Consider the following 13,462-nt stretch of genomic DNA (forward strand, 5'->3'; position numbering starts at 1 on the left):
CGGGCGGGCTCTTCCGGGCGGGAATTTCGCGGCGGCGGGGCCGAGCTCCGGGGCGCTGTGCCCGTGTCCCGGCACCATGGCTCAGCGTATCCTGGCGCTGGCGGCCCAGGAGGCTCCCGAGCGGCTCCAGGAGGCCCTGCAGAGCCTGGGGGAGAGCGAGGTGCGCGGGTACCCGGTGGCCGGGCCCGGTGTGCGGGGCGGGCGGGGGGGGGGTGCAGCGCAGCTCACGGCGTCCCCTTCCCTTGCAGCTGGGCGATATGGTGACAAGGCAGGCCCTGAGCGGCAGGGAGACGGCAGCTTTGCTAAGAGGCATCTTCAAAGGTGGGTGAGCACTGAGGTGCGCTGGGTGGGGGTGAGGGGAAGTGGTCATGGGCACCAGGACGTGTCACTTCTGGTGGAAACAAACATAAGGACATGGAGCTGTTGGAGCAGGTCCAGGGGAGCCCGTGAGGATGATCAGGGGACTGGAGCAGCTCCCGTATGAAGACAGGCTGAGGAAGTTGGGGCTGTTCAGCTCCATGGAGACCTCCTAGCAGCCTTCCAGTAACTGAAGGGGGCCTATAGGGATGCTGGAGAAGGACTCTTCATTAGGGACTGTAGTGATAGGACAAGGAGTGATGGGTTCAACTTTAAACAGGGGAGATTTAGGTTAGATATAAGGAACAAGTTCTTTACTGTGAGGGTGCTGAGGCACTGGCACAGCGTGCCCAGAGAAGCTGTGGCTGCCCCATCCCTGGCAGTGTTCACGGCCAGGTTGGACACAGGGGCTTGGAGCAATCTGCTTTAGTGGAAGGTGGAAGGTGTCCCTGCCCATGGCAGGGGTTGGAACTGGATGAGCTTAAGGTCCCTTCCAACCCATCCTGTGATTCTACAAAAATCAGCTGGTCAGGGCTGCCCAGGGAAATGTGATACCCAAAAATGGGTACAGGGAGATAGGAGACTGGACTGACACATGTTTAATGAGCCTGTTGTGAGTGGGCTTTACTTTTGCCCACCCTTAGGTGATACATTTTACATTGGCTGTTGGTAGTCATAGTTACTGTACATATTAGGGTCTTGAACCTGTGTCAAGAACATGTTCATTAGCAATAAGGACTTAATGAGTAAAACCAAGACCTGGTTCTGTTTAAAACATCAAAGGAGAACATCTGGGATTGAGGATGTTATTTCCAGCTTGGCAAAGTGACTGTCCAATTAACCAACTTGGCAGTCAAACTGAAGTTTGATTCTGAAGTTTGATTCATTCTGAAGTGAGCTGCCTTTATTATTATACTAGTAGTCACACCCACAGATCAAAAAGACCTTGACCCAGGTGAAGACCCTTCCTCTGAGCATGCAGTTATATGAATGAATATGTCGTCATATGTTAACTAATAACCAGTCAGTATGAAATCTCTGATTTTTGTGTATAAAAGAGCCCTGAAACTTGATGTGCATGACTTGTGTAACAGCCCGCCCAGGCCTGGCTCAACACATCTCCTGAGTGTGTGGATTTGTTACACACTGGGCACAAATCCACTTTTAGGACAACACAGGCACCTTAGAGTAGAGCTGAGCCAGCTGAGACTTAATTGCCAACCTGATTCTTCTCAGCGTTTTGACACTTCCTGATCTCTGGCAGTAGGTTGAGTGAAGCACAGGGTGTGATAGCAGAGTTCAGTGCTTCAGCTGCTTTATCCAAGAGATTCTCATTTCCTGTCCTCTGTTTTATTTATCTGTTGTGTCAGATAGATAAAGCAGGGAGTTGCAGTCAGGTGATAGTTCAGCCCTGCTAATTTCCTGTTGGTTAGCAACATGTTGTTACTTCCATAACTTTTTGTCCATTCTTTGTTTTCTTTATTTCCTCCTTTTAAGGCTCCCCCTGTTCCCAGCAGAGTGGTGTTCTCAGGAGGCTTCAGGTTTACAAGCACTGCATCCCGCTGGTGGAGTCAGGAGACCTGCATCTGGCCAAAGTGTCTGAAATCATAGGACTGCTCATGCTGGAGGTAGATATTCCTTTGGGTTTCCTGGGTATCACTTTGTGTGTCGACTGAGATACTTCACTCAGCCACTGAGGAAGATGAGTTGTGTCCTTTCCGTGGATCCACCCTGGACTAAGTTAGCTGGTGTTGGAATTTACTGTGTATGTAAATGTGATTATCTTTAATTTAGACTTGAAACTCCAAACCTATAAGTATGTCATCTTGATACACTGCTCTATTCTATACAAAATAGAGATCTCAGGGCCAAATTCTGCTTTTAGGGGAACATTTCCCAGTAGGAATGTTGTTGTTTGCTGAGTTTTGGTGATGGTTTGGATGTATATGTGGACTTCTGTGCAGTGCCTCAGGCTTTTCAAACGTTGTATGTTCTCCCAGGCTCGCCAGCTGCCAGGCCCTGCCTTGGCTGAACTTGCCACCCTGTTTGTGGATGTTATCAAAGGTGGCAACCTGTCTAATGGGAAATCCTTGGAGTTGTTTTCCACTGTTCTCACTGCACTGGCCAGTTCAAAGGAGAGTCTGGCTTATGGGAAAGGTAATCCCTCTCAGTTCCTTCTTTACAGCCTGTCCTCCCTTCCTCTGGAATCAGCTCCTCAAAGACTTTTGCTTTTTCAGGTGAACTGAATGGCGAAGAGTTTAAGAAACAGCTGATAAATACTCTCTGCTCCAGCAAGTACGTACATCCCTGCTAGCTCTTAGTTACATGGCAAAACAGCTTCATGTTGTGCTTTGAAAAAGGCATCATCATGAGCTGGATGTCACCACCTGTGTCTTGTTCTATCATCCTTGAATCTGTGCCCTCCCTGACAGTGTCTTCTCTGGCTGGGATAGCAAGGGAACACCCTGCTCCCAGATCTTGTAATAGTGTTGCATGAACTGGTCTTGGAAAGTGCTTGTTTTCATTTCTCTCTTGGTATTTGTTATTGTGGGGGCTGGAGCAGCTGAGAACCATTACCAGTCTGGGTGGTGGTGGTGATTTCTGGTGGAAACCTGGCTTCTAATCTTAATACAAGAAAATAACAGGAAATGGTGACATTGAGTAATTGTGTATGAGGAGGGAAGGGCTAAGTGGTAATTCTGCTTGCTCTCCATTTTCTGACATAGTTTTGTTGTACCAGGTGGGATCCTCAGAGTGTGATACATCTTGCCAACATGTTCAGGTAATTCTTTTCCCTTCAGCATCAACACTTCTATGTGCTGTGCCCTATTTCACATGTAGTTTGGGGGAAGTACAAGTAGGTCTGATCATACCAGGCACAGCCACGTGAATGGTTGGTCAATGAACATCCATGTTGGATCCATTTGGACACAAAACACAGCTTTGGGAAGGCATGGCCCAAAGACTGGGCATGGCATCATTGTTTCTATTCCATGTGTGAGTGAGCCTTGGCAAGTTAATAATACATTAGTGAACATCATGTGGAAGAGATCTAAGCACAGAAAGAAGAGTATCCTGGAACAGAGGTAGGGATTTGAGGAATCTTTGGCAACTGCTTCTGGTGAGGACTGTGGGAGCACTTGCTGCCTGTCTGTACATTAGAAGCTTTTGTTTAGCTATGGGCTGAATCTGCTGTGGGATTCTGAAGGAAATCAGTGGAAATTATTAGGCTGCATCTTTGATTCAACAGGGATATTCCACTCTCAGGAGAGGAGCTGCAGTTTGTGGTAGAAAAGGTCCTCAGGATGTTCTCCAAATTAGACCTGCAGGAAATTCCGCCTCTGGTCTATCAGCTGCTGCTGCTTTCTGCAAAGGTAAGAGCTCATGTGAGCCTCCTCCTAAGTATGTACCATGAGAAAAATAGCTGTACAGACTGAGCTGTAGGCTGCATTTTGGCAGGAATTCTCATTGTTCCAAACCGTGCTGTGGGGAGCAGGACGCAGCAGGACATCAGTAGGTTTATTTCTCCAACTTCTGCTAGCCCGAAGAAGCTGACTGCTCAGAGATGCATACAATCTTTATATTCCTTGTGGGGAAGGAAGGAAACCTTTGGGAAATAAGGGGTGAGCACAGACCTGTCAGACAGCAGAGAGGATTGTTTTTTCTCAGTGTCCTTAAGTGTGGTTTTCCTCACTCTGTGGTCTGCACGCTATAATAATAGCTCATGCAGTATAGCTGTCTTCTGGGTTGTAGTCTGACTTGTGCCGCAAACAAGTCATTCCTGGGCTATTCCTGCAAGCAGAGGCTGCCAAGAATATCTGCCCTTTGACAGGGTGATCTGGCTCTTGGGCTTCATTTATGACTGAGTCAATTCCAAAAGTGATCCTGTCAAAGACAAATGATATGTGTGTTTTAAGAGGTTTTCCTGGTTTCCACCTGGTTTCAGGTCCACTGGCCAAATATATATGTGTATATATATAGATTGAAGGCTAGGAGTTTGAAAGCCTTCCCAATTGATTATATCATAAAGCCTTCCCAATTATTTATAACATAAAGGATCCTTTCTAATTAGTAACAACTTAAAGAAACCCTGAGAACATCTGGAAGATTCAGCTTCTTCCAACTCTTTAATAAAGAGTCAAAAGAAATACACAAACTAAACCAGAATGGCTTCATTTGGAAATGACCTGCATGGGAGCCCTCCCCACCTCAGGGATTGATGAAGGGAAAAGAAGGGATACCATGACATTTGTAATTGATGGGTACCAGCCTTGTAGTGGCTCAATGTGATGTCCTCCCTTGCAGGGCAGTAAGAAGACTGTTTTAGAAGGAATCATCAGTTTTTTCAATCAGTTGGATAAGAGACAAAAGGAAGAACAGAAGGTTCCACAGTAAGTTGTTTCTCTGTCATCCCCTTTTCTTACTACCTGAGTAAATGTATAGGAGGTGGCTGGTCTCTTCTCCCAAGTAACAAGCAATACGACAAGAGGAGATGGCCTCAAGCTGCACCAGGGGAGGTTTATACTGGATATTAGGAAAATATCCACCAAAAGCGTGGTCAGGCATTGAAACAGGCAGCCCAAGGAAGTTCAAAAGCCGTTTAGATGAAACCCTTAGTGACATGGTTTAGTGGTGGCCTTGGCAGTGCTGGACTTGATGTTGGACTTGATGATCTTGAAGGTCTTTTTCCATCCTAGTTTATTCTATGATTCTAATTGTAGTCACCCTGGTCCTGGCCAGAGCTCCTCAAATTCAAGTTATTAAACCTTGTACAAGTACATCCTCCTTGATGCATAAGAAATGATTCATGGCTTTGGATGGCTTGGTTTTGCAATTTACAGATCAGGGGACCTTGAGGTAGCCACAATGCCCCTGGACCAGCTCCGCCATGTGGAGGGCACCGTTATTCTCCATATTGTTTCTGTTATCAACCTGGATCAGGACCTCGGCGAGGAACTAATCAAACATCTAAAGGTAGGACACAGATGGAGCAGGCTCTGCTGCTGAAGATGCTGAAGCAGGGGTTTTAAATTTAACTGGTTATCTGTAGAAAGGATTTAACAGCTTTTGTGTTTGCAGTCATGTTCACTTGTAAAAGTGCTGTGGTATGTTTGAAGGCAGATGTGCCTTGCAGCTTCCCTGAGCTAGTGGGATGCTGCAGTTGAAGGTAACAGCTGACTGTTGCTTGCCATTTTCTAGACTGAGCAGCAGAAGGACCCTGCTAGAGCCCTGTGTCCCTTCAGCGTGGCTCTTTTGCTATCGGTTGCAGTAAAACACAGACAGCAAGAGCAGGTATGTGGGTGATCAGCTTGCAGAGAACTTCATGGTGATGTACACTGCACTTCTTGGAAGGGAAAGGAAGCATGGTTAGGTCATATTCCCATCAGAGCTAGTCTTAAAATGGTTTCAGGATGCTTGTGGGGAGGCAGTTAGGTCATTGGTACCCTGTAGTTTATTGAACACTATAAAAGACCCCAGAGCAATATCAGAACTTTCCAGAGTTGTGATTCCTGGGGGTTGGTGTTACAGGATGAGAAGAAAAGCAATGTCTTCTTTTTGTAATGCTTTGGCTCTGTGGTGGCCACCTGAAGAGCATCTGGCAGCAGGTTGCCCTCCTTGAGGCACTTAATGAGGCTGGTGTATTTGTCCTGAGACAGAAGTGAGTTCAGACTTTTGGCAGGCTCTACTGGAACTTGTGCTCTGGCTGGTGCTCTTACTGGAACATACCCAAGACTATACAGGTCTCATTTCAAAGATCATTTCCTCTCACTCAATGATTTTATGTTCCAGGTATTTGATTTCTTGAAAACATCAATCACAAGAAGCTGCAAGGACCTGCAGTTCCTTCAGGCCTCCAAGTTTCTGCAGGATTTGTTTCCTCAACAATATGATGTAACTGCTGTCATTCTCGAAGTGGTGGAAAACAGGTGAGTTGTTGCCACATGCTGCGGAACACTAAGAGGGCTTCTGAAGGTGAATGGTCTGGGATGCTAAATACTGCTGGCCAGGGAACAGTGTCAAAATCCAAAGGTTTATCCTAGTTTCATATTGGTGACCTAAAAAAAGGCAACAAAATTCAGCTGTGTAAATCTGCTCTCCCTCCCTCAGATCCCAGCATCTGGTGGTACAAAGGACTAAACTGATCAGGACCCTCCATCTGCTTCTTACTGGTGAAGCTCAGTATAAATTGATGATCAGTATGATGGTATGAGTCATGCTGCTGGCTGTAGTTTGTGTTCTGATCAAGGAATGAGTGATAGGTCCACTGTTTTCTTCCCCCACATGGTTAGTCCTTTAAACATCCTGTGGGAGGATAGCTCTGATCTGTCAGCAGCTGTCCTTCAGTTTGATGAGAGGCATTCCTCTTCTCTCTTCCTTTCTGACTTGAAGATCTCAGGATCAGTAGGGTATTTGTGCATCCCAGCTGTAGCCTACTGTCACGTTCAGATCAGACCTGAGTGCACATCGTTCCCCACAGTGAGGAAACCTTTGGAAGGGAAGTCTGGACTGCAAGATGTGTTGTGCTGAATGCCTGTCCCTCAGCCTAGAGACAGTCATGGGCTTGTGAGGGATATTCCCTGGTGTGATCAAGCATCTCCCATTGCTGCTTTGGACCCTGGAATGACTGTAGAAAATTTTACTTTAAACTGCTCTAATCTAAACCTTTTCTGTGACTAAGTTGTTTTTTTCCTGGTCTGCTTAATGCTTTCCTCAGTGCCTTTGGCTGGGACCATGTTACACAGGGCCTGGTGGATCTTGGCTTCAGCCTAATGGAATCATATGAACCAAAAAAGCCCTTTGGAGGAAAAGCTGCTGATGCCAGTTATGGCCTTTCAAAAATGCCAGCTCAGCAGGCTTGCAGACTGGGAGCAAGCATCCTGCTGGAAACATTTAAGGTACTGTGTGTTTTGGAGAGGGATTTTTTTGGTGGGGAGAGAGAACTCTGTTGGTAAATGGTGTCAGAACTCTGCCTGCTGTATCCATCAGGAGTGTTTTACAAACAGTACCAGATTTAGTTTTCTATTTGCCCCTGTCCAACTGGAAGAGACCATCCTCATGAAGACCTAATCCTAATCTGTTCCAGCTACCATGATACTTGTGTAATCCCTATTACACTTTCCAAGAAACTGCAAAGAAGATAGAGAAATTCAGAGGGACAAAGGAGATCTGTTATGGGTGGGATTGAAACCAACATCTCCACTGAAGTGGTAAATATGCATCCCACCACTGATGTCACCCAGTATTTTTCAAGTGTGTGCCTCTGATGGGCTGATTCTGTTTGGCCTGGGATGGAATCTGAATCAACCTGTGTGAATTTAGCTGAAAGGGGACTTCAGGCAGCCAGTTCCATCTTACCTGTCAGATCTGGATTTGCTTTGTGCTGCATGATGCCTGTGCTGTGAGGCATCGTTTTTATTTGTTGTTCTTTTTCGTTTCAGGTTCATGAGCCCATCAGAAGCGATATTCTTGAGCAGGTCCTGAACAGAGTCCTCACAAAAGCAGGGTCTCCTGTCAGCCACTTCATAGGTAACAGGAAAGAGAGAGAAATGTGTCCTGTCCTGTAGAAACTCAGAATATAGCTTCTTGAAACAAGTTAATAGATTCATAGAATGGTTGGGAGGGACCTTTGAAGATCATGAAGTCCAATCCCCCTGCAATGAGAAGGGACATCTTCCACTAGATCATGTTGCTCAGAGCCCTGTCCAACCTGACCTTGAGTGTTTCCAGGGGTGGAGCATCTCTCATGTCTCTGAGCAGCCTGTGCTACTATTTTACCACTTACACTGTAAAAACTCTCTTCCTTATAGCTAGTCTAGATCTACTTTCTTTTAGTTTAAAACCATCACCCCTTGTCTTATTGCAACAGGCCCTACTAAAAAGTTTATTCCCATCTTTCTTATAAGCCCCCTTTAAGTGTTGAAAGGCTGCAATAACGTCTCCTCAGAGTCTTCTCCAGGCTGAACAACCCCAGCTCTCTCAGCCTTTCTTCTTATCAGAGGATGTAGAACCTCTCTTCATTTCTGTGGTCTCCCTCTGGACCTGCTCTGGCAAGTCAATGTCTTTCCTGTGCTGAGGACTCCAGAGCTGAATGCAGTGCTCCAGGTGGGGTCTCACCAGAGCAGAGGGGAAAAATCCCTGCCCTTGACCTGCTGGTCATGCTTTTTTGGATGCAGCCCAGCATACAGTTGGCTTTCTTAAGTTCCTGATGAGGTGACCTGAAGCCAAGAAAATCACTTGTTCCTTCCCCTCTTACTAAGGTGTCAGCTGCATCAGATTACCATGTATTCACCACAGGTAAAGTATATGTTTGCAGGCAGTTGCCATGGCACAGCTGACGCACAGAAAGTTGGTATCCATCAGTCAGCACTTTGTTCCATGCTCCTTAGCCTTGACTTCCTCCTCGTCCTTGGGCAGGTGCTTGGGAGTCACTGGGACTGCCAAAATGCCTCTGCTGCAGCCTCTTCTCTTATACCTCAGTGCCCTCTGGTGGGATGAAGCCCTTCAGCTGGGTTGTGAGCATTTTACACTGTGACTGCAGCAGAGCTCAGATTTTCAGTGCTCACCCTGTCCTTACCTCTGTACGATGGAAGGGCTTTGATTATTCTGTAATTGTTAGCTCTATAGACATCTTTTGGTCAGACTTTTCTTGCCCATTTTCTTACCCCGTTTGTCCTTTTGTTTTTCAGATTTGCTGTCCAGTATTGTTGTGTCTGCTCCTCTTGTGCTTCAGTCTTCATCCTCCAAAGTCACAGAGACCTTTGACAATTTGTCCTTTCTGCCCATTGACACAGTGCAAGGGCTTCTCCGGGCAGTACAGGTAAAGCTTTGCATTTCTCCATGAATATCCTTGCTAGTTTAGTTCCAGTGACAGCACTAGGCCACAATTATATGCATGATCTGTTAAACCTCCTTGTAAAATAAACCTTCATGCTCTGCTGTAGGTTGTTTGATGTAGCATGGAACTGTTCTTCAAGCATGGATTTGCATGTGCCCTCTAAAAAAAAGCATATGATGTGGTCTGGCATGGTACCAAAGCTGCTCTATGCTGAACTTTCATATAGCAGATGCCCAGATGCTACACACTGTACAAAACTAAGTATACAGTGTTTAACTGAACAGCTGGAGCTGTCATGTTGATTTTTCTCCTTCCAGGCTCTATGTCAGTGTTTCTCTTTGTCTGAGCTGAGATACTGCCCTGGTATTAAATTTTTACCTGCTTTGTCCAATCTGGGGATAACTCTTCTTTTCCCAAACCCTTGCACCGTGTCCTCACTAACCTGTGAGGTGTCTCACTGCTACAGCTCTCTGGGTTTAATTTTATACTGGCTTAAAATGGTTTGGTTTTCCTACTGTACTGATGACAGTATTGAAAACGCAGGGCCAGATGGGCCTGAGGAAGATGAGCTCATATGCCCCAAGGGCTTGGCATGCCTTAGTGATTTTCTCTCCAAAGTCTATTTTCCTTTCCAGCCTCTGCTGAAAGTCAGCATGTCAGTGAGGGACTCCCTGATACTTGTTCTCCAGAAAGCTATCTTTTCCAGGTAAGCTGGGAAGGGATTCATTGAAAAGATTTCCACAACTCATCTATGGTTTTGGAGTGGAAGTATGTTTTGTTTGGTTTGGATGAGTCTCTTCTTACTATGTTCTTCCCATAACTGGATGGTGACATCTCCTAACCCTTTAACCTAGCACTGAATACAGTCACAGCTTACTGAACGGAGACACAAATCCCAAACCCAGCTAACTGGGCTTTGGGAATTCAGAAAGCTGTTGGGAATGCCAAATAAGTAGGCAAAACTAAAATTAATTCCAACATGTGTCTACACTGCTGAGTACATCCAGATGCTAGGGAGAGTCTGGAATGCTGAGCTACCACTTTCCCTCTGATCCCTTACAGGGTGGTAGAGAAGCAGGCTTGTTGTCTTGGTAATGCTTTGTCCAAACCATCCTGCTGTCTTCGTGATGCTGTGATCATAAACTGGATTTTATTGGGCAGTGGCTGCCTGGTTATGAATATAGAATTTGTAATTTAGGATTATTATTCAAGGCAAGGGACTTGCTCTTGGGAAAGACCCAGAGGTTCCCATGAGCAAAGCAAAACACCAGCTTTTTGTGAGCAATTTTCCAGCTCTGAGACTTTCCCATTACAGTTTTCAGGGAATATTTAATGCTTTGGTCTATCCCTCTGCTAAGACAGAAAGGAACTTGACTTGTGAGAGTGTAGAGCAAAGGAGTTCTCAGCAAACTGCCAAGCTCTCAACTCCTTGGGACTGTGCTGCCCTCTTGGGGAATACGCTTCCACTGGGCCCGGTCCGTCCTTATTTGTGGACTCTTTTTTTGTTGCCAAGTTGGTCTTGTATTTACTTCTGAGCTTCTTGCTTCAGTTTTTCCTTATGCTTCTCTTTTTTCTCCTGCCTCACAGGCAGCTCGATGCTCGGAAAGCTGCAGTTGCTGGCTTTTTGCTTCTGTTAAGAAACTTTAAGATCCTGGGCAGCTTGGCCTCTTCTCAGTGCAGCCAGGCCTTTGGTGCCACTCAGGTAACTGCTGTTCTGCAGCCCCTGGGGTGGACAGATGAGAGTCTCATGTCTAATTCCATAGAACATAGAATAGTTAGGGCTGGAAAGGACCTTAAGATCATCCAGTTCCAGCCCCCTGCCATGGACAGGGACACCTCCAATTAGACCATGTTGCCCAAGGCTCTGTCCAACCTGGCCTTGAACACTGCCAGGGATGGAGCATTTACCACTTCTCTGGGCACCCTGTGCCAGGGCCTCACTACTCTCAGAGGGAAGAACTTCTTCCTCATATCTAACCTGAACGTCTCTGTTTAAGTTTGAACCCATTCCCCCTTGTCCTGTCACTGCACTCCCTGATGAAGAGTCCCTGTTTGAAACAGTTCAAGAGTAGAGTGTTTCCCAAAAATGGGAATAAAACTTCAGTAAGGATTAGTCCTGGAAGGAGAGCTTTGGGAAATGCAATGAGAAGCTGGCCTAAGGGTGTTGCCTCTCATTCTGTCTTACAGCACCAGTGTTCTAGGGAGCATTCACACTACTCCGTGATGATGATAAAGAGCCTGGCAGCATGCTAAGGCCTGTTTCAGTGATTGTTTAGGGGCCAGGCCCCTTATCACCTTGCTTGTGTGTTGTGATAATTTGAGAAATGTAACCACTATAACGTGACTAATATCTCCTCCCAGGTCCAGGCAGATGTTCATGCCTGCTATAATTCTGCAGCTAATGAGGCCTTCTGCCTTGAAATCTTGGGCAGCCTGAGGCGGTGTCTGAGCCAGCAGGCGGATGTTCGGCTCATGTTATACGAGGTAAACGTGGTTCCTTCAATATCCTTTTAAACAGCCACTGTCTCTTCTGTAGTCTGGTTCTAGTGTAGCCCCAGGTAAGTAATGATCACATTATTGTGGAAAACAACCTACCATCTCGGTTATGTTCTTCATGGGACACATGTATCAGGGACTATATTTATTTTTCTAATCCTTCTGCTTTTTATTTTGGATCACTGTAATCCCAAAGACACAGCGATGTATCTTCCTCATCTCCTGCACTGCTTAAAAGGAAGAATGCATCAACGTCTCTTTCTGTAGTGTGGCCTAGGAAATGGGAAGCATGTTTGATGCCCAGTGAGGAGTGTTGTAACAGACATCAGATAGACAGAGTTGCTGTGAGTTAATGATGAGCTCCAAAGAAAACTCTGGTTGGAGAATATGTGGCAACTTCCTTAAACACTGCAGCAGGGATCAGTCTTTTCTCCTCTTCCTTTTGCAAGCTTCTACAGATGCTTGTCTGTCCTTTACATTTCTTGTGACAAGTGGCCTAATATAAAGAGCCATTTGGGGGTGTGTATCTTGGCGCTTGAGGTAACCATGGGGTACCATCCTGAGAAAAAACCTATTCAGGTCAGAGAGATTTTGTTTCTTTCTTGGTTGGACTGACCTTTGGTGAGCTGCAAGTTTTGGGTGTGTTCGTCACTTGCTGTAAGACTTGTGCTTGCTTTATCCACCACTGAGTTTTCTCAGTCTGAAGGATTTTTTTTGCCTCCTACAGTTTCCCCACTGGCTTGTTTTGCCTTTGAAGCAGGATTTCACAGTTTGAAGTTGGATCTAGTGCTAGTGTTAAATAGCGGTGAAAGTCACTCTGGGCTTGATGCCACCGCTGCTAGGGAGATACAGCTTGTAGGAGGGCCCCTGTGAGGAAATTCATACTCTTTCTGATTCATACCTTCTTTCTGTGGTGCCTTTGCTTTGCCAGGTATGGGGTTTTACACCGAGCACATTGTTACTTCCTCACAGTTCCTTGCAGTGCCAAATGGTCACTGGTGTCTTGTGACACCAACTTATTGTTGGGTTATATCTGGTCTGTTTTCTTTGTCATGTAAAGCCAACTTGTCCTTCCTTCCTGTCTCCAGGGTTTCTATGACGTCCTTCGCAGGAACTCCCAGCTGGCCAGCTCTATAATGGAAACACTCTTGTCCCAGGTAAAGTAATGCTGTGTGCTGTGGCTGTAGAGACTAAGAATTCTGCACTGCAACCACTACAGCAAACAATTCAGGTTAAATATTGGGAAAATATTTCTCCCTTAGACTAGAAACAGGTTTAAGTGTGTGGCTCTTCTCTAAGGAGGTGTTCAGATCCCTGCTATCTTGAGAGAGCAGACTGGGGAAACGTCTGGAGACTGGTTCATATCGTCTCACAGGATGGTAGAGAAAGGATCTCTTGGAGTCCTTTCCAACCCTTCAGTTCTGAGGTGCTGTGAGAAGTATGAGCCCAGAGAAGTGCTTTGTGCCTCTTCGTTAGCAGTGCATGGCAGTTACCCTCCCATACTTCCCCAAGGATGTGTGCTGACAGAGTAATTATTATTGCTGTCCTCCCATCGGGAGAATACCCAAGTCCATGTAGGATCTGGGAGGATTAACTCATCCCCCAACAGTGTTGCTCATGGCAACAAGACAATCACATTTCCTCAGTCCATTGGACAGGCTGTGCTTTCTTTTGAGACAAGTAATTTTCTTCCCTTTAATCATCCACAGAGTTCATGCTGACTAATTCCAGCTTTCCCATGACAGTAGAGGGTTTGAGAAAGGAACATGAACA

At 46.0% G+C, this 13,462-nt stretch overlaps 1 protein-coding gene across 1 annotated transcript in view; it reads left to right on the top strand.

Annotated features, from left to right (window-relative positions):
• Positions 1 to 13,462, top strand: part of FANCI (FA complementation group I) — a 25,325-nt gene continuing 11,863 nt past the window's right edge. Inside the window, exons 1-18 of the mRNA XM_057424268.1 lie at positions 1 to 160; positions 249 to 321; positions 1,855 to 1,985; positions 2,358 to 2,514; positions 2,595 to 2,652; positions 3,098 to 3,139; positions 3,608 to 3,731; positions 4,663 to 4,748; positions 5,199 to 5,331; positions 5,557 to 5,649; positions 6,148 to 6,284; positions 7,073 to 7,253; positions 7,797 to 7,884; positions 9,045 to 9,175; positions 9,829 to 9,899; positions 10,781 to 10,895; positions 11,555 to 11,677; positions 12,778 to 12,846. Of these exons, the coding sequence (XP_057280251.1) occupies positions 77 to 160; positions 249 to 321; positions 1,855 to 1,985; positions 2,358 to 2,514; positions 2,595 to 2,652; positions 3,098 to 3,139; positions 3,608 to 3,731; positions 4,663 to 4,748; positions 5,199 to 5,331; positions 5,557 to 5,649; positions 6,148 to 6,284; positions 7,073 to 7,253; positions 7,797 to 7,884; positions 9,045 to 9,175; positions 9,829 to 9,899; positions 10,781 to 10,895; positions 11,555 to 11,677; positions 12,778 to 12,846 (1,896 nt within the window). The 5' untranslated portion in view covers positions 1 to 76. The remainder of the gene's footprint in view (positions 161 to 248; positions 322 to 1,854; positions 1,986 to 2,357; positions 2,515 to 2,594; positions 2,653 to 3,097; positions 3,140 to 3,607; positions 3,732 to 4,662; positions 4,749 to 5,198; positions 5,332 to 5,556; positions 5,650 to 6,147; positions 6,285 to 7,072; positions 7,254 to 7,796; positions 7,885 to 9,044; positions 9,176 to 9,828; positions 9,900 to 10,780; positions 10,896 to 11,554; positions 11,678 to 12,777; positions 12,847 to 13,462) is intronic.

The sequence above is a fragment of the Pezoporus wallicus genome, unplaced genomic scaffold, assembly GCF_028554395.1.
Source record: "Pezoporus wallicus isolate ANWC-B61680 ecotype Strahan unplaced genomic scaffold, APGP_CSIRO_Pwel_v1 contig_3952, whole genome shotgun sequence".
Classification (NCBI taxonomy): Eukaryota; Metazoa; Chordata; class Aves; order Psittaciformes; family Psittacidae; genus Pezoporus; species Pezoporus wallicus.